The sequence below is a fragment of the Vicugna pacos genome, chromosome 24 (assembly GCF_048564905.1).
Source record: "Vicugna pacos chromosome 24, VicPac4, whole genome shotgun sequence".
Lineage (NCBI taxonomy): Eukaryota > Metazoa > Chordata > Mammalia > Artiodactyla > Camelidae > Vicugna > Vicugna pacos.
In genome coordinates, this window is record NC_133010.1 from 2020553 (window position 1) to 2044890 (window position 24338).

At 45.7% G+C, this 24338-nt stretch overlaps 1 protein-coding gene across 6 annotated transcripts in view; it reads right to left on the reverse strand.

Annotated features, from left to right (window-relative positions):
• Positions 1-3186: 3186 nt before the first annotated feature.
• The window catches only part of LOC140688960 (guanine nucleotide-binding protein G(I)/G(S)/G(O) subunit gamma-4-like), a 42481-nt gene continuing 21329 nt past the window's right edge, over positions 3187-24338 (reverse strand). For 2 of the 6 annotated variants that reach the window (XM_072948939.1, XM_072948938.1), the window contains exons 2-4: positions 23472-23578; positions 19698-19806; positions 3187-3571 (exon numbers count right to left, since the gene is read on the reverse strand). In XM_072948939.1, the coding sequence (XP_072805040.1) occupies positions 3443-3571; positions 19698-19796 (228 nt within the window). In that variant the 5' untranslated portion in view covers positions 19797-19806; positions 23472-23578 and the 3' untranslated portion in view covers positions 3187-3442. Of the gene's footprint in view, positions 3572-7183; positions 7932-19697; positions 19807-23471; positions 23579-24338 lie in introns of all 6 variants that reach the window. The other 4 variants (XR_012063795.1, XR_012063796.1, XR_012063797.1 and 1 more) reach the window with 4 other exon arrangements.

Genomic DNA, 24338 nt, shown 5'->3' on the forward strand with positions numbered 1-24338 from the left:
GTATTCGTATCTTGGTGTGTTGTCAAGTACACTCAAATGCCCTGCGAATGATGTTACACCCAAGCAGGAGTAAAAAGTTGAGCCAAATGGCAAAAAGGAAAAGAGAACCATAGGAGCCTCAATGGCTAGCCACAAAACCAGTGTTTTATTGAAGTACAACATCGATACAGAAAAGGGTGCATGCGTGGAGAATTTTTACAAACTGGACACACCCAGGTAACCAGCAACCAGACCAAGAAACAGAACATCCAAGAAGCTCCCTTGTGCCCTTCTGGTGACCAGGTCCCCAGAGTCACTCACCTCCCTGCTTGCCACAGTGGAGGTGAGCCCTGCTGGGGTTCGCACTTGATAGACGTGGAACCACCTGGTCCCGGACCTGCCTTCTCTTGTGAGATGTTGTGTGTGCACCTGCCGAAGCATCCCAGGGCTTCACAGTGCAGACACACCATGATTTGTTTATCCATTCAACATGGGCATCTGGGTGCTTTCCAGTCTGGGGTTATTATGAGCAGTGCTTCTAGAACATTCTAGTACCCTTCTTTTGGTGAAAATACATACACATTTCTGTTCACTTGGGAATGGAGTTTTTAGGTCATGTGACACATACATTCAACCCAGGCTATTTTGTAGAAGAGGAGGGAATTTCTTGGATGAAGCTTGGAGGCTCAGAGAACTGGGAAAGCTGGGAAGGAGACCTGGGTAGGGACAGAGGCAGCTCAGTGGGGCCAAAGAATGGAGCAGAAATGGTCTGCTTGTGACTCGGCCATCCCTTGACGTTACCAGTGGACACACCATCCCTGAAGCCTACCAGTTCTAGACACCTCCCCTGCTTGAACACTGCTGCCCCCCAACAACTGCAGCTCTCATGAAATGAATCTCAGCATCCCTAAATTTTTGTGTCACTAGCTCTGAGCTCACAGTCCCAAGCACGGGAGTCCCAGGACTTTGCCCTGGGTCACTGGGCACTCTGGTGCTGGGAAAGGAGCGTGCACCTGAGAGACAGGGAAGCCCTCCCCCACTTCAGCATCCACAGTGGGAGGGGGTACTGTATCCCACCCAATTTATACATAAGGGGTGAGTTCCCCATTTAGGAAAGGGGTCAGCTGCTAGACAGCCAAGCTGGAAACACCAAATGACAACTGGTGCACCCCACTTCATCAGCTCCCAGCGACTTGGAGGGGAGGGGCTGGTGCACACGTTTGCATACCTCACAGCACGTGTGCCTGCACTTGACTTTAAAGGACACATTAGAAGGGGCAAGCCACACAAAACGCCATAGGTGTGGAAGGAAATGTTGTCACGGAAGGACAGAAAGCATCTCATGGAGGGATGCAAGGAAGAGGGGAGGAAAAGGGAAAAGTGGGAAAGGGAGAGGAGAATCTGGAGGGGCAGCAAAAAGTGAAAACAAAGGGGAGAAAGTTTGGTTAAGACCAGAAGCACATTTTTTTTTCTTGACCTGATTTAGCCAGTTTCTGGGCTGTCCCACTTTGTGGGCCTCTCTAATGTGCTTTTATGGATTGTGCTTTTGCTTTATCAGGTTAATGATGTTGACACAGACCACAGAATAAAGAGAGCCTGGTCATCAACCAAAACAGAGGAGGCTGTGAAGTCTCTTTGTCACGGACAGCATACAATTCTGAGACTGTCTTAGCACACAGCTTCCTAAGGACACTGGCATTATCAGGGAGTTTTCACGAAATGAAGAATGGGCTTTAGCCAAAGCAGCCAAGAATAAAAGCATCCTGAAACCATGTAACAAGGGTAGCAAGTCATTAACTGATCGGAAAATTACATTCGCCTCTTTGTAGGCAATTTTACATGATTCCTCCAACTGAATTGTGGATATGTGAAGTCATACATTCATCCCTCCCTATACTATACCAGGTATTGAGTGCATTTGTTTTAAATGATCATCAGAGCTGTCATCCACGTTGCACTGCCCTCTGTCCCAGACAGAAAGGCAGGAGGAGTAACTACCATCACCCCTGATTTGCAGGTTGGAACATTCCAGATATATAGTGGCCCGCCCTGTATCATACAGTAAGCTGCTGCTCCCAGTTTCCAAACAAATGGAACAGAAGCAAACTTGGACAAAGCGCCCTCTGCTCCTGTGGTTTGTTTCCCTTCCTTTCTCGGGGACAGTAGGAGTTTGTTTTCGGTGGGGTCTGCAAGCATGTCTCTCTAGCCTTTCACGGGGCAGCCATGTGTCACCCTCTGTAAGCTCTCAGAAGACGAGCCCGACAGGCCTGCTCCTGCGGAGAGAAGTGGGGTGCCAGGTAGACCTCCGTGATGATGCTTCGTGGCACGTGGCTCAGGTTGTCGCACGTCTGCCTACCTACCTGCGAACAGGCAGACCTGGAAGGCAGGGTAACTCAGGGGTTCAGGTGGGGCTCTGGGGCCCAACTGTCTGCACTCAGGGCCCAGCCTCCCCGCTTACCACCCACAATCTTAGGGAAACGGCATAGTCATTCTGTGCCTCAGTTTCTCTCTTATATACAGCTGTATTCAGGAAATTTATCTCTTGTCAGAGGAGTGGATCCGTGGGGCTGCTCCGACCCGCGGATCGTGCCTGGTGAGCAGCTGCCCTGCCTCACTCCTCTGGCTGGAGCCACCCTAGTGAACCCCCACAGGGCCCAGCGCTGGGCCCAGAGCGGGTCCTTAGTAATGCAGCCCATGTTGGAACTACAGGGGAGAAGCCAGGACAAGATGCAGCAGGGAGAGGTGGCCTATGGAGAGGGGAGGTGGTCTCCCTGGCCACGCGGCTGGAGCACAGAAATAGATGTAACCGTGTGACATTCATGGTTAAGCTCTCTACAGTATCCGCCCAACACCTACATTTGTAGAAGGACCACCTCTGAAGTGACGGGTGACGGTCAGTGAGAAACGAGTCTGGGCCCCAGGAAGGCGCATGTTTAGAAGACCAGCTGATGATGTGCGCTGTTTGTTTTTCAGCCGGAAGAAGAAAGAGCAGGAAACAGAAAGCTTCCATAACGGCTGTCTCCAGAGAGCTGGAAACTTGACCCATATTCTTCAGCTGGTCAACGAGCTCTAACTTGACCCTGAATTTTTGTGAATGGGGGATTGTTGAGTACATTTTTTCCTTCTCCATAAATGACCCATTGCAGTGTATAAACTGGACGTGTATGTAAACTCAGGAATTAGATGCTTAAAAAAAAAATTAAGCCCTTGGACCCACACTTATTTTTACTTGGGACATTCGTTATTTGGCTACAAAAATGTCTATTTTCTTTGCTAATCATGAAAATCACATGAAAACGAAAAGAAAAAGTGAAATCGAATGCAATGACGAAAACCAATGAGAAGCCGTGGCGGGCGGGGCCGACCTGGTCCGGGAGGGGCGGGTGGGCGGCCTCCCTACAGCGAAGAGCATGCGCGGCCTCTGCCAGCGATGCTACAAAGATACTTTAGTTAACACTCGGAGTCAGAGGATGGTACAAAAGAACTTCTTCTCTTGGAAGGGGTTTTCTGACGCAGGCACTGGGATGATGAGATGGTCCTCCCGAACGTGGGCCTCGCAGTACGCCAGGAGGTCCGCCGCCACCTGGAAGACCTGGGGGGGACACAACACAGGCGGGGTTAGAGGCGGGTTCAGAGCGGGTCCGAGGTGGAGGTGACCACGCAGGGACAGGTTGCACTGCGTGCACGGCCAACGACAGGGCCATTCCGAGGCCTGGGGAGAGCGAGTGTGCAAACCTGCCTGTGAAGCAGAGAGAGGTCGCCCCCAGGGCAGGGTGAGATCAGCACCTCGAGAGGAACCAGGAGCCTGCAGAAGGGTCCAGACCGCCTCATTCTGCTCTGAGCTGCGTGCTGAGCCAGGCTCCAGGCCAGGAGCTCACAACTGCTCTGCTAAACCGTTTCTAGACCAACAAAGCTGAGTGCTGGCCCCCGCCAACCAGTGTGAGGGTATTGATAATTATTACTGCTGGTATTGTTTTATTACAGTCCGCGTCATGACTAACACAGACGCCTGACCCTTCTCAACAGAACATGTAGAGAAGCACACAATGAAAAAGAATATGTAAACAATGATATGTTGTACACCAGAAATTGACACATTGTAACTGACCATATTTCAATTAAAAAAAATTTTTTAAAGCACATTACAAGGGGGAGGGTATATAGCTCAGTGGTAGAGCATGTGCTTGGCAGGCACGAGGTCTTGGATTCAATCCCCAGTACATCTGTTAAACAAACCAACCTAATTACCCCCCCACAAAAAACCCCCAAAATAAATAAAATAATTTTTAAAAAAGATGTGGTATATTTATACAGTGGAATACCACTCAGCCATTAAAAAAAATAAGAAAGAATGTAATAATGCCATTTACAGCAACATGGATGGACCTGGAGATTGTCATGCTAAGTGAAGTAAGTCAGAAAGAGAAAGAAAAAATGCCATATGGTATCGCTTATACGTGGAATCTAAAAAAAGGGCCACAAGCAAACTTATCTACAAAACAGAAACAGACTCACAGACATAGAAAACAAACTTATGGTTACCAGGGTGGGAAGGGATAAACTGAGAATTTGAAATTCACACCTCTTGGGGAGTGATGGTAATGTTAGCTATCTTGATTGTGGTGGTGGCTTCACTGGGGCATACATCTTTCAAAACTCATCAAACTGTTCATCTGAAATATGTGTAGGTAGCAGGGGCTGGAATCCTCCAAATAATCCTAGTCAAGATAGGTAATGCATTTTTCCTTCAAATAAAACAACTAAAAGTTAACCAGATGCATCAAACAAAATCTTGACAAAGCCTGTGGAATGAGAGTGAAGTCTGCAGTCATGTGGATGCCCATACAGGAATCTCCCTGGGGTGGTGGAGGCCACAGAGGCCTGCAGAGGACCTGTGAAACCATCACTGGGGACTAGAGCACAGGAGAATCAGAATCACGCAATGAGGGCAGCCGCGTGCTGGTGTGGAGCCTGGGGGACAGCACCACCATGCTGCATGCTATCTGTCCGCTTCTGAACCCAAGCCAAGTGCTCTCCCCTGACTGCCTTGGTCATGACCTGCCTCCTGGCTACCCCAGGCTTCTTCCCGTGCCTAGAGAGGCATGGGGTCTCCTCCGTGGCCACCATGTTAGGACAGCCACTGTATTCATCCAGTGGTTCTTCTGGCAACCACAGCAAACTGGTCTTTGCAGCTGCCCAGGCCAGCACCCACAAGAGGGTGGCGTGGTTGGAACAACCACCTTCCTCTGCTCAGACTCACCTGTCCCCTCGGCTCGGCTAGGCCTCCGCCCCTGACACCGGTGAGCTCTTCCACGTGGCTCATTTCAGAATGTCTGATCTGACCATCACCCCCTCTCTAGTTTCCTGGTTTCCATTTTCCCCTTTATCTTGGGGGGACCTGCCTCCCTTGATTCTGAACTCTCTATAAACCTCATTATCTCATCTGGGAAATAATGTTTTAGCGAATTGAGAGGATATAGAGGAAACGTAAGGCAAGATTTTTGCCCTCTGGAGATCTGACTGAGAAGACTCAAAAATTTTAAAGTTACTATAATAATCAGCATGTGCTAAAACATCACAGAAGAACAGCTGCACACCACCACAGGACCGTGGACCAGGGCAGGGAGACAGGGGTGTCTGAGTGCCCCACCCGGCTCCACGTGGGGGCAGTTACCTTGGTAAACCTGCCCCCTTTATCCTGACACTAGTCCCAGCCTTCTGGGTCCAGAAACACGATTTTCTGGCATGCCAAGAATGGATACCCTCTTGGGGCAGGTCCGTATTAAGCCAGTTCAAGAGACGGCTGTATACAACCATTATTAAAATAACGGCTAACATTTACAGAGTGCTTCTTACTTGCCAGGCACTGTGCTAATGCATCATTGTATGTATTGCCTTATTTAATTCTTCTAGGTACTAGTCTCCTTATTTTTTTTTTCAGTGTGACTTTTTTTAATTGAAGTATAGTTGATTTATAATGTGTTAGTTTCTGGTGTACAACACAGTGATTCAGCTATACGTATATATTCAGTTTCACTATAGGTTACTACAGAAATTGAATGTAGCTCCCTGTGCGGCACAGTAGGACCTTGTTGCTTATGTGTTTTATACGTAGTAGTGTGTGTCTGCTAATTCCAAGCCCCTAATTTACCCCAGCCCTCTCTGTCCCCTTTGGTAATCATAAATTTGTTTTCTGTGTCTGTGATTCTCTTTCTGTTTTGTAAGTAAGTTCATTTGTATCTTTTTTTAGATTCCACATATGTGATATATATTTGTCTCTCTCTATTTGCCTTCACTTACAGCAGTGATTTAGTTCCACATATGTATTCTTGTTTTGCTCTTTCAGTTTACAGTGTTGTGTCAATGTCTGGGGTACAGCATCAAGTTTCAGTCATACATATACATACATATAGTCCTTTTAATATTCTTTTTCATTATAGGTTATTACAAGTTATCGAATATAGTTCATTCTGAGTCCTATTCTTAAAGCCACTTTATAGATGAGGAAACCAAGGCCTGGAAGTTAAAATACTTACCCAAGGTCTCATGTCTAGTAAGAGAGAAGGCCGGAATTTGGGGCTAAGCAGTCTGAGCGCAGAAGCTATGCATTACAGCGGCTGCAGGATTAACTGTTAATGAAGACTGTACGGTGGCCTGGAGCTTTCTCATATGCTGGGCCACACACACTCCATGTAGACCAGCTATCTGGGAACTCACATGACCAGACAGAGAAGTGTCTTGCCTCTAAAGTTTCTTAGGTCATTTGGCTTGATCCAGAGACAGTCTTGCCAAAGAAACCCTAACAGGGGAGTCTCCTGGGGGCGGTAGTGTGGAGACTGGCTTGTCCTCCTCCCTGGCACCCTGGGGTGTGCTTGGACATCTCCTGCCAATGTCACCCCCGAAACTCTTCCCTCCTCGAGGCTGTGATCTTCACATTATATTGTTGAAACAAGGAGGCTATAAGACTGAGTTGGCTCAGATTTCTTGGTAGCCTCCGTGAGCCAGCCAAAACTTCAGCTAGAGTCAATGTGCCCAAATCTGAGAAAGTGACACTCAAGACCAACCAATCACAAAGAGCCCACGAGGTGCCCCCAAATAAAGCGACCTCTTAAGCTAAACCAATCAAACAACAGTTTGGCGTGGCTTCAGCATCTTCCCCCTAAACACCTTGCCTTCCTTCTGCTGGTGAACGGTGGCTACCTACCTTTGGTTTGGTGTTTCCTGATGTGACTCCGTGTGCCCAGATTAAACGCTTCAACATGTTTAATGTGCTTCCGTTGACCTTTCAACCACACGACCCAGCCAGTCCGAAGGTGGCTTGCTAAATTATCATTACAGCTTCCTTCCCCTTGATCAGTTTCCTTGTTCAGATGCTCGCCAAACTCCAAGGAGGGTAGATTTGACGAGTCATTTCCAGAGAGCAACCACAAGGGGGCGCTGCACCGCCAACCATCAGGCCAGGGCATGGGAGGAGGGGTCAAAAAAATGGGGCTTTGTAGGACGGCCTCGTTGGGGAGAGACGGGGCTGGGTCGCTCTCCTGCCTCCCATCAGTGTATCTGCTCCCCTTTCAGCCCCGTGTCTGCCTGGCAGCTGTGCTGCCAATGGCTGGCCTGGCTAAGCTCTAAGCCGGTCTCATTTAGGCATTTTTCTATCACCTCCAAAGGTGACGCACTTGACTCCACAAGTTTTCTTTCAAGAAAACAAGCTGTTCTCAGATTGCCTCCCTTTGTTTTTGCTGCCATTGTTTTGGGGCCACAGGTCTGTTTGCTGAGGTATAACGATGCTCCTCTGGGTCAGAGTTCCTTTCGTGCACCTGTCCTACAGGAACGACATCGCAGCCAAGGCGGTGACGGCGCCGAGTAATTAGCGCCCGGCGGAAGGCCCAGTGTGTGGCTCCGGGTTGGCTCCACGCCATGTTGATTTCCTAGATGCACTGAGATTATTGCGAATGCTGTAAAACACAGCACACGGGAGTGTAAGTCATCCTGCAACAGAAGGGGTTTTTCCACCTTTCCCACCTTAGCCGTCAGCCTTATTTCATGTAGTGCCCAAGGTCCCCTTGTTCCTGGCTAACCCCTGAAGTTTGTTGTAATAGGATCTGAAAAGATAAATACACGTAATGAACATCTTAATGAGCCTGCCACACGAAAGACCACACCTTAACGCACAGCTTAGTATCCAGGCATAAATTAATCTAAACCTGCTCCTGAGATGGAAAGGGAGGGTTTTCTTAACCAGCCCTAGACTGACTTTCATGACTGAACGTTTCCTTCAGTGCATGTGAAATAATGGCTTGCAGACTCGGCCAAATCCCATAAAAGCCTGCCACCTTTGAAACGTAAATTTAAAAACTGGGTTTCAAAAGAAAATTTTATTCTGGTTGGAAACTTAAAACTTCCTTACTCTTGATGCTTTCTCATCAGGCCTGACGTCTGCTCTGCCTGAAGTCCTCTGTTACCAACGCCCAGAGCGTTATTCCTGCCTCCTCTCTTGGTACTGAACTGCTAAGAGTTACAAGACTACAGATGTTGAAGAGAATCAGCAGCCTGGGAACAACTGTGGAATTTTACCGTTACATTTCAGAGTAAAAGAAGTGATTAAAAACTGCCCAAGTTAGCATGTAGTCCTGTTAGCTGTGCTTTAATTATAAGCCTCAATGATGGGAGAAAACGCTGCAATTACTAAGTCATATTCTACGACAAGACCAATGACGTAATTACTGTTCTGGCTGTGACACCCACTGCATTTCTTGTTTGCGTCTAAAGCAGAGCGGCCCACACCTATTTCTCAGCAACCCTGGTCTATTTAACAATACTGCTTGGAATCAACTGCAAGCATCCTTGATGCCTCTGCCGGTTCCTCCCTCCACCCCAAGAAAACAGCAGAAATGCAGTCGGGGGCACAGTCAGGGTGCAGCCCCAGGGCGCAGTGGTAGCTTTCACAAAGCCAAACTTGGGACGCACTCCGACACAAGAGGTCACGTCATTTATCCTGAGCAGAACCCTCAGGACATTACAGGTCTTTGCCTCCCCTCTAAGTTCTGAGCTAATGCTTCAGGGCGAATCCTTGCGAATTTCTTCTTTCTTCTAATGTTTTATTTTATTTGTATTTTTCTGGTAGGGGGAGGTAATTAGGTTTATTTATTTATTTTTAAATATTGATTTAAAATCAATTGAACCCAGGGGACTGAACCCAGGACCTTGTGTAGGCTAAGCATGTGCTCTACCCCTTGAGCTATACCTCCTCCTCCAATTTTTAAAAAACGTTTTACTTAATATTTATTTGTAATGTTGGATAGTATTGAGGTCAACACACCCGTTCTTAAGGGCAGTCTCAAGATACTTCCATATTTTAATGCTATAGACTGACTATATGTCTTCCCCCACCACCTCCAATTCGTATGCTGAAGCCCTAATTTCCAATGTGATGGTGTTTGGAGGTGGGGCCTTTGGTAGGTAAGGGTTGAACCTTCATGAAAGGGATTAGTGCCCTTAGAAGAAGAGACGGGGAGAGGTACCCTCTCTCTCCCCTCCATGTGAACCAGCAAGAAGCGTGGCCACACGTAAGCCAGGAAGAGAGCCCGCGCCACAACCTGACCACGCTGGCCCCTGCTCTGAGACTTCCCAGCCTGCAGAGCTGTGAAAAAGGAATTTCTAGTCTACGATACTGTGTTACAGCAGCATGAGCTAAGACCTTTGCTTCCCAGTGCATCCCAGCAACTACTCTTTTTTCTTCTTCTTTTTTTTGGGTGGGAGGTAGGGAGGTAATTAGGTCTATTTATTTATTAAAACAGTTTTTAAACTGGAGATACTGGGGATTGAACCCAGGACCTCGTGCATACTAAGTAAACACTCTATCACTGAGCTATACCTTCCCCCTGCCCAGTAACTACTCTTTATTGACCCAGATCAATATAGGCAATTCTCAGTCACTGGGTCCTAGGTCACACATAGCATCTGGCTAGGAGCGAGTAAGGTTATTCCTGGGGGAAATCAGAGGGGGTAGGAGGTATGCATGAATAAATGAATAATATAACAGAGAGTCCCTCTCTGAATTCTAAAGTCAAATGTCCAGAATAATGGATTAGCTGCTGTTTAGCTTTACCAGCATAAAGAAATTTTTTCCCACGTCAAAAGGTAATTCTAAGATGCTTGCAAGAGAGTTTTAATATCTCCAAGTCAACCTAAGTAAGAGCTTCTTATCACACGGCCTTCACCACAGGAATTACAAAGCTCTCAGTTTGTTTAGGACGGTTGACCCAGGTTCACCCTAGACCCTGACTTAACCAAACCCATTCAAACAGGCTGGTATGTGTCCTACATGACTCTGACCCCACCTCTCGTCTTTGATACAGCCCAGTATCCCACAGAAGAAGCCAGAATGTGGTCATTTTGCAAGTTCACTGAAAGAGTAATTTATGTGGTGATGGAAACTTGTGGGTCGCTCAGGAGGTTTCTGGGACTGACTGAGAGGTGAAAGATAAACATAATGAATGGATTCTAGCTCTAGGGTTTCTAGAAAGCCAGCGGCATCTCTGAGAGAGGAAGCACAGGGTTGTGAGTCAAAAACAATGTCCCCTTGGCAGATACACTACTAACATATAAAACAGATAAACAACAAGGTCCTACTGTACAGCACAGGGAACCATATTCAGTATCCTGTAATAGCCTGTAATAAAAAAATGGAAAGGAATATATATATGTATAACTGAATCACCGTGCTGTACACCAGGAATGAACATGTTGTAAGTCGTCTATGGTTCAATCAAAGCAAACCAGCAAACACCTGACCGCTGAGCTGGTTCATCCTGGGCAACACCGTGGCCAGCAGGCACTCAGCCCACTCCTGCGAACCAGAATTGTGGCACCTGCCTGCTTCTGGCTGAGTGATTACGCAGCTGCTGTGTCACACACAGTGTGTCATCCATGACTGTTGGTAAGTGCGAAAGGTGTTTGAGCCCTAGACACAAGGAAGTGTTCTCAGAAACAATCAGGACAATCTGATGCCTGTGGTGCCCCCACCCAAAATGTCCCCTTGAAGTGGGATGAACTTTTCTTTTTTTTTCTGGGGAGGATTAGGTATTTATTTATTTTTTTACTTACTTACTGGAGGGACTGGGGATTGAACCCGGGACCTCACCAGTGCTAAATACGTGCTCTGCTACTGAGCTACATCCTCCACCTTTAGAGTTTTTTTTTAATGCAGTGAAAACTTTCACTCAATGAACTGTGGAATTTTTCCTTCCCAAACTCATATTATAAAAACATTTGCTCCTATCTTCCTAGTACTTTGATGGTTTTATTTGTTACAGCTAAATCCTTGATTGAAGTTATGGACTGATATGTTTCCCAAACTCATATGTTGAAGCCATAACCCCCGTGAAAATTAAGAAAAGGAAACCTCACTAAAATGGAGTGGGAAGGCCAGAAGGGGGAGCTCTCACCAATCGCACTCATCAAGCCCTGGCAATTTCAGACACCACGAGAAGAATCAACAGGAAAGAACATCAGTTTCAAGTCCCAACAGGAAAAGAGGTGTGTGGCATCTCCTATGAGAAGTGGGCCACCCCAGCAACTCCGCTGATGAGAAACTGCCATCACTCTGAAAGGTGCAAGCAGACGGCCTTTGTGAAAAGCCAGGTGGGTGGAATGCCGAGGCTCACAGACCCATGTCTGGTTTCCCTCTCTCAACTGGCATTTCATGAATGAAGAGACATTTCCCAGGCAGAGGAGGGAAAACCTTGCAGATGGAGCAATGATCATGTGAAAAGGCAAAAGAACATGTTACAGCCTGGAATACTGAAGAAATGTTAGGGAAGGTGTGTATGCAGATATGTGGAAGGAAGTACACAGAGATGAGGCTGGAGGAGTTCTAGTAACTCCTTGGATCCAATGAGCGGGCTGATCAAGAGTATTCTAGGTCATAACAGAGCAATGCCTGTTTTATTCACTGCAGTTTTACCAATTTTTTTTAAATTGAAGTACTGGGGATTGAACCTGGGACCTCATGCATGCTAAGCACACAATCTATCACTGAGCTATGCCTTTCCCCCTCCTTTTTTTTTTTAACTAATTTTTTCCACTGCAGTTTTAAGTAGAGGAATTCACAGTCAGATAGTTCTAGTAGACTCATTTTGTGAAAGGGGAAGGATAGATCTGAGGAGGGAAGACTAGAGGCAGATCAACCACCAACAGCTTCTGCACTTGGCCAGGCAATAAAGGGAGACAGATCTCAGAAAGGTTCATGGAGCTAAACTGGTAGAATTTGGAAACAGATTAGCTATGGTGATGGGGAAAGAGAGTTGTTGGTTTGAGAGACCAGGTGGTATAATGAAATGAAAGAAAATACACAAAAAGAACAGAATAAAAAGTTTTTTAAAAAGGTCAGTTTTGGATGTGCTGATTTTAAGGCTCTGGGGGGTTGACCAGTAGGCCCCAAGATATACAGAACAAAAGCTCAAGGTCTGCACTGGAGACACAATATATATAAAAAGTTACAGGAATAAGTGAGTTTACCCAAGACGCTAAAGGTTTAAAAGAGAAGTGGGCTTGGAATAAAACTGGAGACCACTTGCGCTCATACAGCAGGAAGAGATCTCGTAATGGGAACAAGAATGAGTGATCAGAGGTAGGAACAGAAATACTCTGGAGAGTTAGTATCTGCTCAAACGTGGGAGAGCAGAATCATTTCAGATCAAGAGGGGGAATTATAAGTTGTTAATTATGAATGGGTTTAAATTTTGAAAAAATAAACTTCGAAAAAATTTTTATCTTGGTTCTTAACTAAATGACATAATGGATTTTGGTGGATTAGATAGTTAAATGTGAAAAAAGAAATAATAAAAGAACTAGAAAAAATATACGTGAATGTTTAATTTCAGCATGGGAAGGTTTATGTATAAAGGCAAAAACCTCAACAAATATTAGCAAACTGAGTCCAATGATACATAAAAAGGATCATACACCATATTCAAGTTGGACTCATTCCAGGTCACAAGGATGATTCAATTTACAAAAAAAAATTAATGTGATAAACCATATTAACAGAAGGAAACATAAAAACCACATGATCATCTCAATAGATCCAGAAAAAGCAGCTGAAAAAAATTTAACATCCATTCATGATAAAAACCCTTACCAAAGTGGGCATAGAGGGAGTGTATCTCAACATAATAAAAACCATTTATGACAAACCCACAGGCAACATAATACTCAAGGGTAAAAAGCTGAAAGCCTTCTCACTAAATTAAGGAACAAGACAAGAATGCCCACTCTCACCACTTCTATTCAACAAAGTATTGAAAGTCCTAGCTACAGCAATCAGACAAGAAAAAGAAATAAAGTATATCCACATTGAAAGGGAAGAGGTAAAACTGTCACTATTAGCAGATGACATGAAACTCATAGAGAACCCTAAAGTCTCTAGACAAAAACTATCAGAACTCAGAAATGATTTCATCAAGGTAACAGGATACAAGATTAATATACAAAAATCTGTTGCGTTTCTTTATGCTAACAATGAAATATCAAAAATTAAAAAAAAAGTTCCATTTAAAATCATGTCAAAGGAGGGAGGGTGTACCTCAGAGGTAGAGTGTGTGCTTAGCATGCACGAGGTTCTGGGCTCAATCCTAAGTACTGCCATTGAAAACAGATGAATAAATAAACCTAATTACCTCCCCCTCCAAAAAAAAAATCACATAAAAAATACTGAGGAATAAACTGAGGAGGTGAAAGACCTATACACTGAAAACTATAAAACCTTGATAAAGGAAACTGAAGATGATTCAAAGAAATGGGAAGCTATCCCATGCTCTTGGATTAGAGAAGTAATACTATTAAAATGGCCATACTGTCCAAAGCAATCTACAGATTTAATGCAATCCCTATCAAAATACCCATGACATTTTTCACAGAACTAGAACAAATAATCCTAAAATTTATATGTAACCACAAGACCCAGAATTGCCAAAGCAATCCTCAGGAAAAAGAAGAAAACTAGAGGCATAACCCTTCCAGATTTAAGACAATACTACAAAGCTACAGTAATCAAAACAGTATGACACTAGTACAAAAACAGACATATAGATCAGTGGCACAGAAAAGAGAGCCCAGAAATAAACCCACACACTTACAGTCAATGAATATATGACAAAGGAGGCAAGAATATACAATGCAGAAAAGACAGTCTCTTTGGCAAGTGGTTTTGGGAACACTGGACAGCCACATGTAAATCAATGAAATTAGAATGCTCCCTCACACCATACACAAAAACTCAAAATGGTTTAAAGATCTAAATAGAAGACATGACACCATAAAACTCCTAAAAGAGAACATGGACAAAACATTCTCAAATATAAATCATAGCAATTTTTTTCTTAGATGTCTCCCAAGGCAAAAGAAATAAAAGTAAAAATAAACAGGACCTAATCAAACTTAAAAGCAAAACAAAAAGACAGCCTATGGAATGGAAGAAAATATCTGCAAATGATGCAACTGACAAGGCTTTTATGTATAAAATATACAAACAGCTTAAACAACTCAATATCAAAGAAACAAACAAACCAATCAAAAAATAGGCACAACACCCAGTTATTTCTCCAAAGACATCCAGATGACCAACGGGCACATGAAAAGAGGGTTAACATGGCTAATTATTAGAGAAATGCAAATCAAAATCACAATTTGGTATCACCTCACCTGTCAGAACGTCTATCACAGAAAAGTCTACAAATAATAAATGCTAGAGAGGGCGTGGAGAAAAAGGAACCTTCCTACACTGCTAGTGGGAAGGTAAATTGGTGCAGCCACTATGGAGAACAGTACAGAGGTTTCTCAAAAAACTAGAATTACAGCTACCATATGATCCGGCAATCCTACTCCTGGGAATATATCTGGAAAAGATGAAAACTCCAATTTAAAAAGATACCTGCACCCCAATGTTCACAGCAGATCTATTTACAAGAGCCAAGACAGAAACAACCCAAGAGTCCATCAATAGTCAACTGGCTTAAGAAAATGTGGTGTATATATACCGTGGAATATTACTCAGCCAAAAAAAGAATGAAATATTGCCATTTGCAGGAACACGGATGGACTTAAGAGAATATCATATTAAGTAAATAAGTCAGACAGAGGAAGACAAATATTATATGCTATCACTTATATGTGGAATCTAAAAGATACTACATATGACTATAGAAATACTCACAGAAATAGAGAACAAATTTATGGTTACCAAAGGGGAAAGGGAGGTGGGGAGGGATAAATTAGGAGTATGGGACTAATAGATACAAACTATTGTACACAAAATAGATAAGTAACAAGGATTTACTGCAGAGCACAGGAAACTATATTTAATATCTCAAAGTAATAATAATAAATAATAATAAAAATAATATCTGAAAAATATATACATGACTGTATCACTTTGCTGTACACCTGAAATGAACACAATATTGTAAATCAACCCCACTCCAATTAAGAAAGTAATAATACTGAAGAACTGGATAGAATGGAAATGCCCCAGAACAGGAGACCAGTAAAATAACTGCACATCAGATGACAGAGAAAAGAGATATTAAAAATGACATTTTAGAAGAGTATTTACTGACCTGGATATATAATCACAATAAATTGCTCAGTGATAAATCAGGTTGCAAAAAGTAATAAACTGATGAAATGAAATTTATATTTTAAGGCAGGACAAGAGAAATGAAACATAAAATTCTCTTTCTGTCTGTTTGGACCTCCTTCCGTTCCTCTCTAATCTGCATTACCTATCAACCAAATTCCCTCAAAGATGGGAGTGCCTGCTCGACCATGAAGATCAATTTTTTCCCCTTTCTTCAGATGCTAACAATGGTGCTTCTTAAAAGAGCAGTGTTCTTTCCCAAGGCTGTAGGGGGTTACGGTGATTTGCTGTTTCTACCTGTTTAACTAGACTATGTACATATCCTGGGTGAACTTTTTGTAAAATGTTGATATGCCATTCTGATGTATGATCCTTTGTCCCAAAAATGTATATGACTGTGCCTTCGACTTCTAATGGGTGGAACAGTTCTCAGAGTTTCTGAGAGCCTATCTCCCGGGTTATAATCCTCAGTTTGGTTCAAATAAAATTCCCTTTTTTCTTCTAGTTAGTCGAAATTTCGTCAACAATATGTACATTAGAACCATAGTTTTATAGAAAGAACAATAGGTAAACAGATGGAAAAACATGAGAATGTAGTGGTTATAGATTATTTGAATTTTCTTCTTTATACTTTTCTACGTTTTCCGAATTTTTCTTAATAAGTACTATTTTTATGAACAGAAAAATTGTATTATTTTCAAAACAAGATTTAAAACTCCCAAATAAGGGTATCTACTTTCTCACACCCTCACTTTAAGTTCTACCTTTCTCTTTGAGGAGCCTTAAGTATGCTCTATGCCTCGAGATATGTGTGATTCACTCTTACACATTTAAGGTTTGGAAAAAGGCCCTTCTACACGGAGTAAGGAGTGCACACACAAGCTATATCTTTTTTTTTTTTAATGGAGAGACTGCGGATTGAACCTAGGACCTCGTGCATGCTAAGCATGCGCTCTACCACTGAGCTATGCCCTCCCCTCGTAAGCTGTATCTTGAACACTTGCAAATTCAGTTCTTATGTCCTTGTATTTCTTACCTAAAATATTGTTTGATCATGTCTTAACTTTTCTTTTACACACCAAATGAGCAAACCTCATTTTACATTTTTTTAAATAAAATAAGTTAGGTTTATTTATGTATTTAAACAATTTTTTTTTTTGGAAGTGCTGGGGATTGAACCCAGGACCTGTGCATACTAAGCATGTGCTCTACCACTGAGATATACCCTCCCCGCAACAGCAGCATTATTAACAGTAACCAAAAGGTGGAAATAACCCAAATGTTCATCAAAGGATGAAAGGACAAAAAAACTGTGGCACATACATATAATGAAATACTATTTAGACAAACAAATCAATGAAATTCTGACACACACCACACTAGACAAAACTTCATGTGCTAAGTGAAATAAGCCACACACAAAATTGGGACAAATACTGTATGATTCCACTTACATGAATGAAATATCTTGAATAGTCAAATTCATAGAGGCAGAAGGTAGAAGAGAAGTTGCCAGAGGCTGAGGAATGGAGGGATGGGGAGTTAGGCTTTAATGCACAGAGTTTCTGTTTGGGATAATGAGCAAGTTCTGGAAATGGATGGTGGTGATGGTTGTGTGATATTGTGGGTGTACTTAATGCTACTGCATTTGTACACTTAAAAATGGTTAATACAGACTACTATGTACAGAGCAGATAAACAACAAGGCCCTACTGTACAGCATGGGGAACTATACTCAATGGCCTGCAGTAACCTATAATGAGAAAAAATGTATATATAAATGTGTAACTGAATCACTATGCTGTGCACCAGAAATGAATACATGTTGTAAATCAACTCAACTTCAATAAAAAATGGTTAAGATGGTAAATTATATGTTATGTGCATCTTACCATAATTTTAAAATAAATAAATAAGTGTTCAAGGTTATGTGAACAAAAAATCCCCCAAAATCATGTGACTATGAGGCAATGTTTGGCATGTGGTCCCTCAGGGCCACCTCTCTCCCTGGCAGTCCCGGTCACCTCTTCAACAGCAAAGCTCTGCCATCTCTGAACCAAATCTGACGTGCTGTCACTGGAATTAGCACAGAGTCTGAGATGCCTCGGGCGGCCTCTCCCAGGATTAGGGAGCCATGTTTCCATAACCCAGTCACTGCAGGACCAGGACGCCCATCCCTTGAATACCATCTGAGTAACACACGGGACTTTGAGTTACCTTCCGATCTCTCCTCCTTCTTTTAGAGATTGCGCATGTTCCTTTAGTGACTCTTGAAGAGCCTTTCCCTGTGGGGACACGTGGTCCCCACAAAGACCCCTGGGGAGGTGATGGTCACAGGTGGACACCTGTTATCATGGAGTGTATCTTCCTGCCAAAGTCGAACTCCCCAGTATGGCAACCGTCCCACCACCAGAACCACTGCCCACTGTCATTCCAGTCCTCTGGCCACAGGCTGGACAGTTGGGGGTCTAACTGCCTTGTCCCTGGTGTTTCGTGCGCTGGCCTCACCAGGCACCCAGGCCCTATCCACACTACACCCGCTTTCTTCCCCTCTCTGCCTCTGCTGGGTTTCCCCACAGCTCCCGCTGCCTCCTGGCCTCTGACAATTCATCTCCCACTCACCTTAGTTCACCTCATCTCCTCGGCTGCACCCCCAGTCCCTTTCATGACCTGTACCTGCATATCTGGCACCTTCCCGGGACAACCTACAGCTCCTCTGTCAAGTTCAAAGGCTCAAAATAAGCCAGGCTAGCTCACACCAGCCTTCCCTTCTCCTCAGTGTCACCTCATCACCAGCTCCCAGCTCACGATCACCAGCTCCCAGCTCCCGACCCCCAGGCGACTTCTCTGAGCAACACTGCAGGAACGTCCCACTTGTGTTTCCACCCCAGGACCGCGCTGAGGGCAGAGCAGGTGCTCAGGGATGTTTGTCTAAACAGTGAATTTCCCCACGTCTTCTCAGCAGATGTCTGTCCTGTCTTTGAACCACTAGAGTGCTGACTGTCTACAATGCTCAGCCTCAGACCCATTTCCACACCCTCAGGGCTCCCCCTCTTTCAAGACAGTTCCGTTTCTGGCCCCTCCTCTGGCCCAGTGATGAAGGACTGACGTCCAATTTGCAGTTGGTCTCAGTATGCGCACGATGCAGCCGGTCCACTTACACCCAATGTGGGTCATTCTGCATTTCCTCCTTGCTTTGTATACATGTGTCACTTTGTGCATGTTTACTGCCTCCTTGGAGAGCTTGGACCCGGAAGCCCTGGGAAAGGGGATAGCTTTCCTGATGGAGACAGGAGCTGACGCTCCCTGGCCGGAGCTCTCGGCGGGGGGAGCCTTGGGGAGGGAGGGGCTGCTCCCTCTGCCCACAGAAGGCTTTTGTTGTCACCCACTGTCCCAGGGAGTCTGTCTTATTTGAATCCCAGACGCCTGGGTACCCTGGTCCCCAAAGACCACAGACACACTGGACTCACGTGTCCTGCTGTCAGATCTATTACAGTCAATGAGCCTCAGCTGCATCCCAGAGCCACATTCACCCAGCCTCCCACTCACTTCTCAGTGGCACCTGGAGGAGAGGTGGCTTCATCTCGTGTCAGCTCTCCCAGCGTGAAGAGATGTACGCTCACCAGCGAAATGAACATGGCTACCACCCTTCCTCCCTTTCCCTAAAGGCGCATTCAACACGCACGGTGCAGGGTTCAGTACTTCACTCCGACAGCCCCCATCAAAACATCCGACACTGGTCCAACCTCAAAGTCACTGAATCAGGTGGGAAAACGATGATGGATCTCAGGGTTAAACTCTCTCACTCCTCGGCCTGACAACAGGTGCCAAACAGAGCTGAGATGAATATGAGTTTATTTTTGGCGACTCCTGACGGAATCCATGCACGCTGTGTATTTTGCATCACCTGAATCCTTGGGCACACTCAGAACTCCGGAGCAAACAGGCGTCTGCAAATGTTACAGCTGCCAGGGTTGGCCGGGTGCTCTAGAGGGTGACTCTCACAAGACCGCGGGGCAAAGGGGAGGAATGATCTGAGCTGCGTGCTAGTCAGGGGGCCAGGCTGGCTTGCCTGTGTGCTTACCTTCACCCTGTCCATGCAGGCCTCCATCTTCAGCTGCTCCACAGCCTTCCTGGCCTGGGAGATGCTCGTGGTGCTGTTACTGGACATGCCTTCTTTCATTCCGCTGCCCCTGAAACAACCCAAATTAAGGGGTTGGAAGAGCTGCTTTTCCAAAAGTAGGACGAAGACTCCTCCTCAGCTCTCTCCTCCCCAGCTCTCTCCTCCCTTCCCCCGTTCCTGCAGCATCTCTGTCCAGGCCGAGGAGCAGTGGGAGCTGACCCTCCTAGGGTAAGAAAGACGCTTCATCAGAGCGATGGGAGCAGGGTGTTGGGCTTTTGTTTGTAAGACTTCGCAGCGCCGGCGAGAGGGAGCAGAAGGTGACAGGGGGTCCCAGAGTTACTTTCCTGCCCCCACGACCATAATGAGACCTTGACATCTGTACCGTGCTTTGTTCGTAATAAATCATTTTCATACACCCTTGTTTACTCATTCTTCTAGCAGACCTTAAAGTTGCAAACTTTACAAAATACACCGAGTTTTGTTTTGTGTGTAAAGAAAGTGCAAACTGCAGAGAAGCTAAACCAAGGGCCAAAGGTCCCGCAGCCAAATTTCATGGACCCAGAACCCAAACTCAAAGCTTCGAAGCCCAGTTAGAGGTTCTTCCTACTGTCTGTGGAAAATACGGCGCCCTCTAGTCATCTGTAGTACTAAAGGCAAGTTTCTCCCAAGTGAGCTTGCTGGGTTATTAATTTGAATTTGTTGTCATTCCATACAGTTGACATACATACTTTTATGTTGGGAGTTTGTTTTTAAGCAAGAACACACACGTACACACGTACACACGTATACATGTACACACCTATCCCAAGCACAGATTTGTTTTTCTAGAAGGGGGAAGAAATTCTCCCTGCCCCGACATGTGATCACACTGGAGGACCACTGTGATGCTGACTGTCCCACAAGAAAGCACACGCCATAGACTACAGTTACCCCATCTAATGAGAAAGTGCCTGGAGGGGGCCCACCATTTCAGCCCGAGAGCTGGGGGTGGGTCCCACGGGTGACAGTGGTTTTCACCAGAGCACAGGGAGGTGTGAGAGGCTTGGCCAGGCCTGCGGTGAGCAGGCCACTCCCTGGGCTTTCTGACAAACACACTAACTCTCTGGCCCGGATGAGGAGTGATGGCAACTTCATTTGTCCACAGGCAATGTTTGAAAAAAATAAAACTTTCTCTTTTTTTCCCTAAAAGGGTGTTGGAAGAAATTGCAATTTATTGAAAATTTGGATCTGATATGTATTTTTTTAATCGAAGTATAGTTGATTTACAATGTTAGTTTCTGGTATACAGCATAGTGATTCAGTTACACACACACACACACACACACACATACATATATATATATTACTTTTCATATTCTTTTTCATTATAGGCTGTTACAAGGTATTGAATGAATATAGTTTCCTGTGCTATACAGTAGGACCTTGTTGTTTATCTGTTTTATATACAGTAGTGTGTATCTGCTAATCTCAAACGCCCAGTTTATTCCCCCCACCTTGTCCCCTTGGTAACCATAAATTTGTTTTCTATGTCTGTGGGTTGTTTCTATTTTGCAAATATGTTCATTTGTGTCACTTTTTAAGATTCCACATATAAGTGATATCATATGATATTTGTCTTTGTTTGACTTGCTTCACTTAGTATGATCATCTGCAGGTCCATCCATGTTGCTACAAATGGCTTTATTTTATTCTTTTTTATGGCTGAGTAGTATTCCATTGTGCATATATACCACATCTTCTTTATATGGTCATCTGTGGATGGACATTCAGGTTGCTTCCCTGTCTTGGCTGTTGTAAATATTGCTGCTGTGAACACGGGGGTGCTTGTATCTTTTTAAATTAGAGTTTCCTCCAGTATCTGCCCAAGGGTGGGATTGCTGCTGCTGATATGTAATTATCATACCATAACATTCATCATTTTAAAGCGGACATTTCAGTGGTTTGTGTACATTCATAAGGTTGTGCAGCTGTCACGATTAATTGCAGAATTTTTCATTCTTTCCAGAGAGATGAAACTCCTAACGTGCTTTCCGTCTCTATGGATTTGCCTATTCTGGACACTCCACGTGAAGTGATACACACTGTGTTCTCTTTTGTGTCTGATTACTGTCACTCGGCAGAAACTTTTCAAGATTCAGCAGCAAGTATCAGTGCTTCATTCCCTCTCATGGATGAATCATATTCCACTGTATTGCTAGCTATATCATATTTTATTTACAAGATTCTGCATTTCTAACAAGCTCCCAGTTGCTGCTGGTCCGCCAACCAGCAAGGCTCTGAATCACCGGAAGTCACTATCAGAAAGGAGCTCAGGACTCCAGGTGCAACCTTCTCATTTTTAAAATTCTCATGGAGGTGAAATAACTTAATTTTACAGAGTTCATTAGTGGAAGTGGAAGGAAACACTCCCCTGATCTCTGTCACCCTCCTTGGCCTACTGGGAGGGCCAGAAGAGGGTTCCCCCACACCCTCAGTCTGTCTCTCTCCCAGGACAGACTCACCTCTAGGGTTATCCTAACCCAGCCTAACTTAGGTGTGAGACGGCAGGGAGGGGCCACCCCCACCCCACCTGGTTGGCAAGGTAACCCAGGGAGGTACTGGCACTGGAGAAGGAAATGGCTTTTGTTGAATGGAACTAAAGGCAACAAAATCTTTAAAGATATGACCCCACAGGAAGGTACCTGAGGGTCCCCCTTTCCCACCTGACCAGGCACCTCTTAGATCCCAGCTGAATAACATCTCTGCCCTTTCAAGACCATCCAGACAGCACACCTCCACATGGACTGATGCATGTCTCTCTCCAAGTGCGCGTGTGTGCGTGAACACCCACCTCAACCCAAGAGGGAAGTGGGAGTGGGGGGCAGTGGGGATGGAATGAGATGGTGGACCACTTACTTGGCCCTTGGCTTTTAGAAGATGAGGCAGAAGGGAAAACATGCCAACTACTCAGGGGACAGGCCCTGTCACTGCCGTGGCCAGATGTCTTTCTCCTGGGCACGCGGGGTCCACTCACATGGACGGCTTTCCTGGGGGGGTTCTGTTGGGCTGCACGCTGTGGTGTATATCTCGGTCAGCCCAGAGTTGGGGGCGGGGCAGCGCAAGGTGGTTCAGTCGCCAGTGCTCTGATCTGCCGTGACTTGGGACACAGTGCTTAGAATTTCTGGATGTGTGGATATCACTGTGCCTTTTAAGCCACCCTCCCTGCACGACTTGTCTCCACAAGCCCCTGGTAAGGGCTGGCTGGGGGTGTACAGTAGCCTGTCTCTTTGGGGAATTCCCAAGAGACAGCCCGCTGGGCCTGAAGGGACCAGGCACCTTAGGCTGCAGGGGGCAGGTGGGTGGGCGCACTGGTTGACCCCCTCCCCACTCTGTCACAGCCTGCTGCTGAACCAGGGTGCTTGCCTGAGGAACACCTCTTTTCCTGGGTGGGTGCACACAACCTGATTTCCCAGCCAAGGCCAGCAATGCATGGAGGTGTCTTGGTTCTCCACCCACTGCTCCCCCAAGATGGGGCACATCCACACCCCTTGGGGGATAATGAGAGGAGGGGTGCCTTGTAAAACAGGTTACATGGGGGATGGTGACCACTGCTGGAGGGAAGTGTTGGGGGGAGGATCTGGCCACACATCAGGGACCCCGACAGCCAGCCTCTCCCCAGCCCCACCATGTGCTGAGGGCAGAGCACCTGCTCTCCAGAGAGAACCCGCCCTTGGACAGCACAACTCACTTCCTGACCTGAGAGAGGCAGCGCGGTCACAAGTCCGGGCAGGGGGCAGTCCGGACGTGGCAGGTGGCAGGTGTCAGATGAGAGGCTGACTCGGGGCTCCTGCTTTGAGGCTCACCTGGAAGCACAACCAGAGAGGGGTCACCAGGTGCGGCAGACGCCAGGTGTCCTCCAGACCACCCGTCTCCCTCGGTGCCCTGTCCCGGCGCTCAGCAGCTGTCTCTGCAAGCCCGGCTTGTCCATCCGACCACAGGGGACACAGTGAACCAAAGGCAGAAAGAGCAGAAGGGAACACCTGGAGGCCACAGGCCACCCCCACCCTGCACGCTGCCCTCCTCCTCCTCCCCCTTTCTGTCCCTGCCCCAGCCAGACCTCTGCCAGCCAGAAACATATTAGATGATTTTTTCCTTATTATAAAAAGGTATGTCCATCGCAGAAAAAACATGAAGCTGGAGAAAGTTACAACAAAGAAAATGAAGATGGATTATAACGCATTTTCGCAGAGAGAAATAGGGTTAACACTTTGACGCCCGTGACTCTTACACACAGCAGGAAAAACCCATTCTGACCACAGGACGTTCAGAAGAGATGATCAGATTGATGGCTTTAAAGCAGGGGGTTCTTCACAGAGAGACAAGTAGCCCTGTCACCTCTCTCCTCCAGAAAGGCCGGCTCGGGGACAGTGGGCTCCCTCCCGGGTCCCCAGCATCCTGCCCTACAGCAGCCAACCCCTAGGATCCCAGGGGACCCGGAGCAAAGACAAAGGCCAGACAGGAATGGGGTGATGCTGCGGCTCCACGTGAGGTTTGGGTTGAGGTCGCGCTCAGCACCTTTCCTCGCCCCGCTGCGCGCGCCTGCTCTTTCCCGCGGGCGCGTTT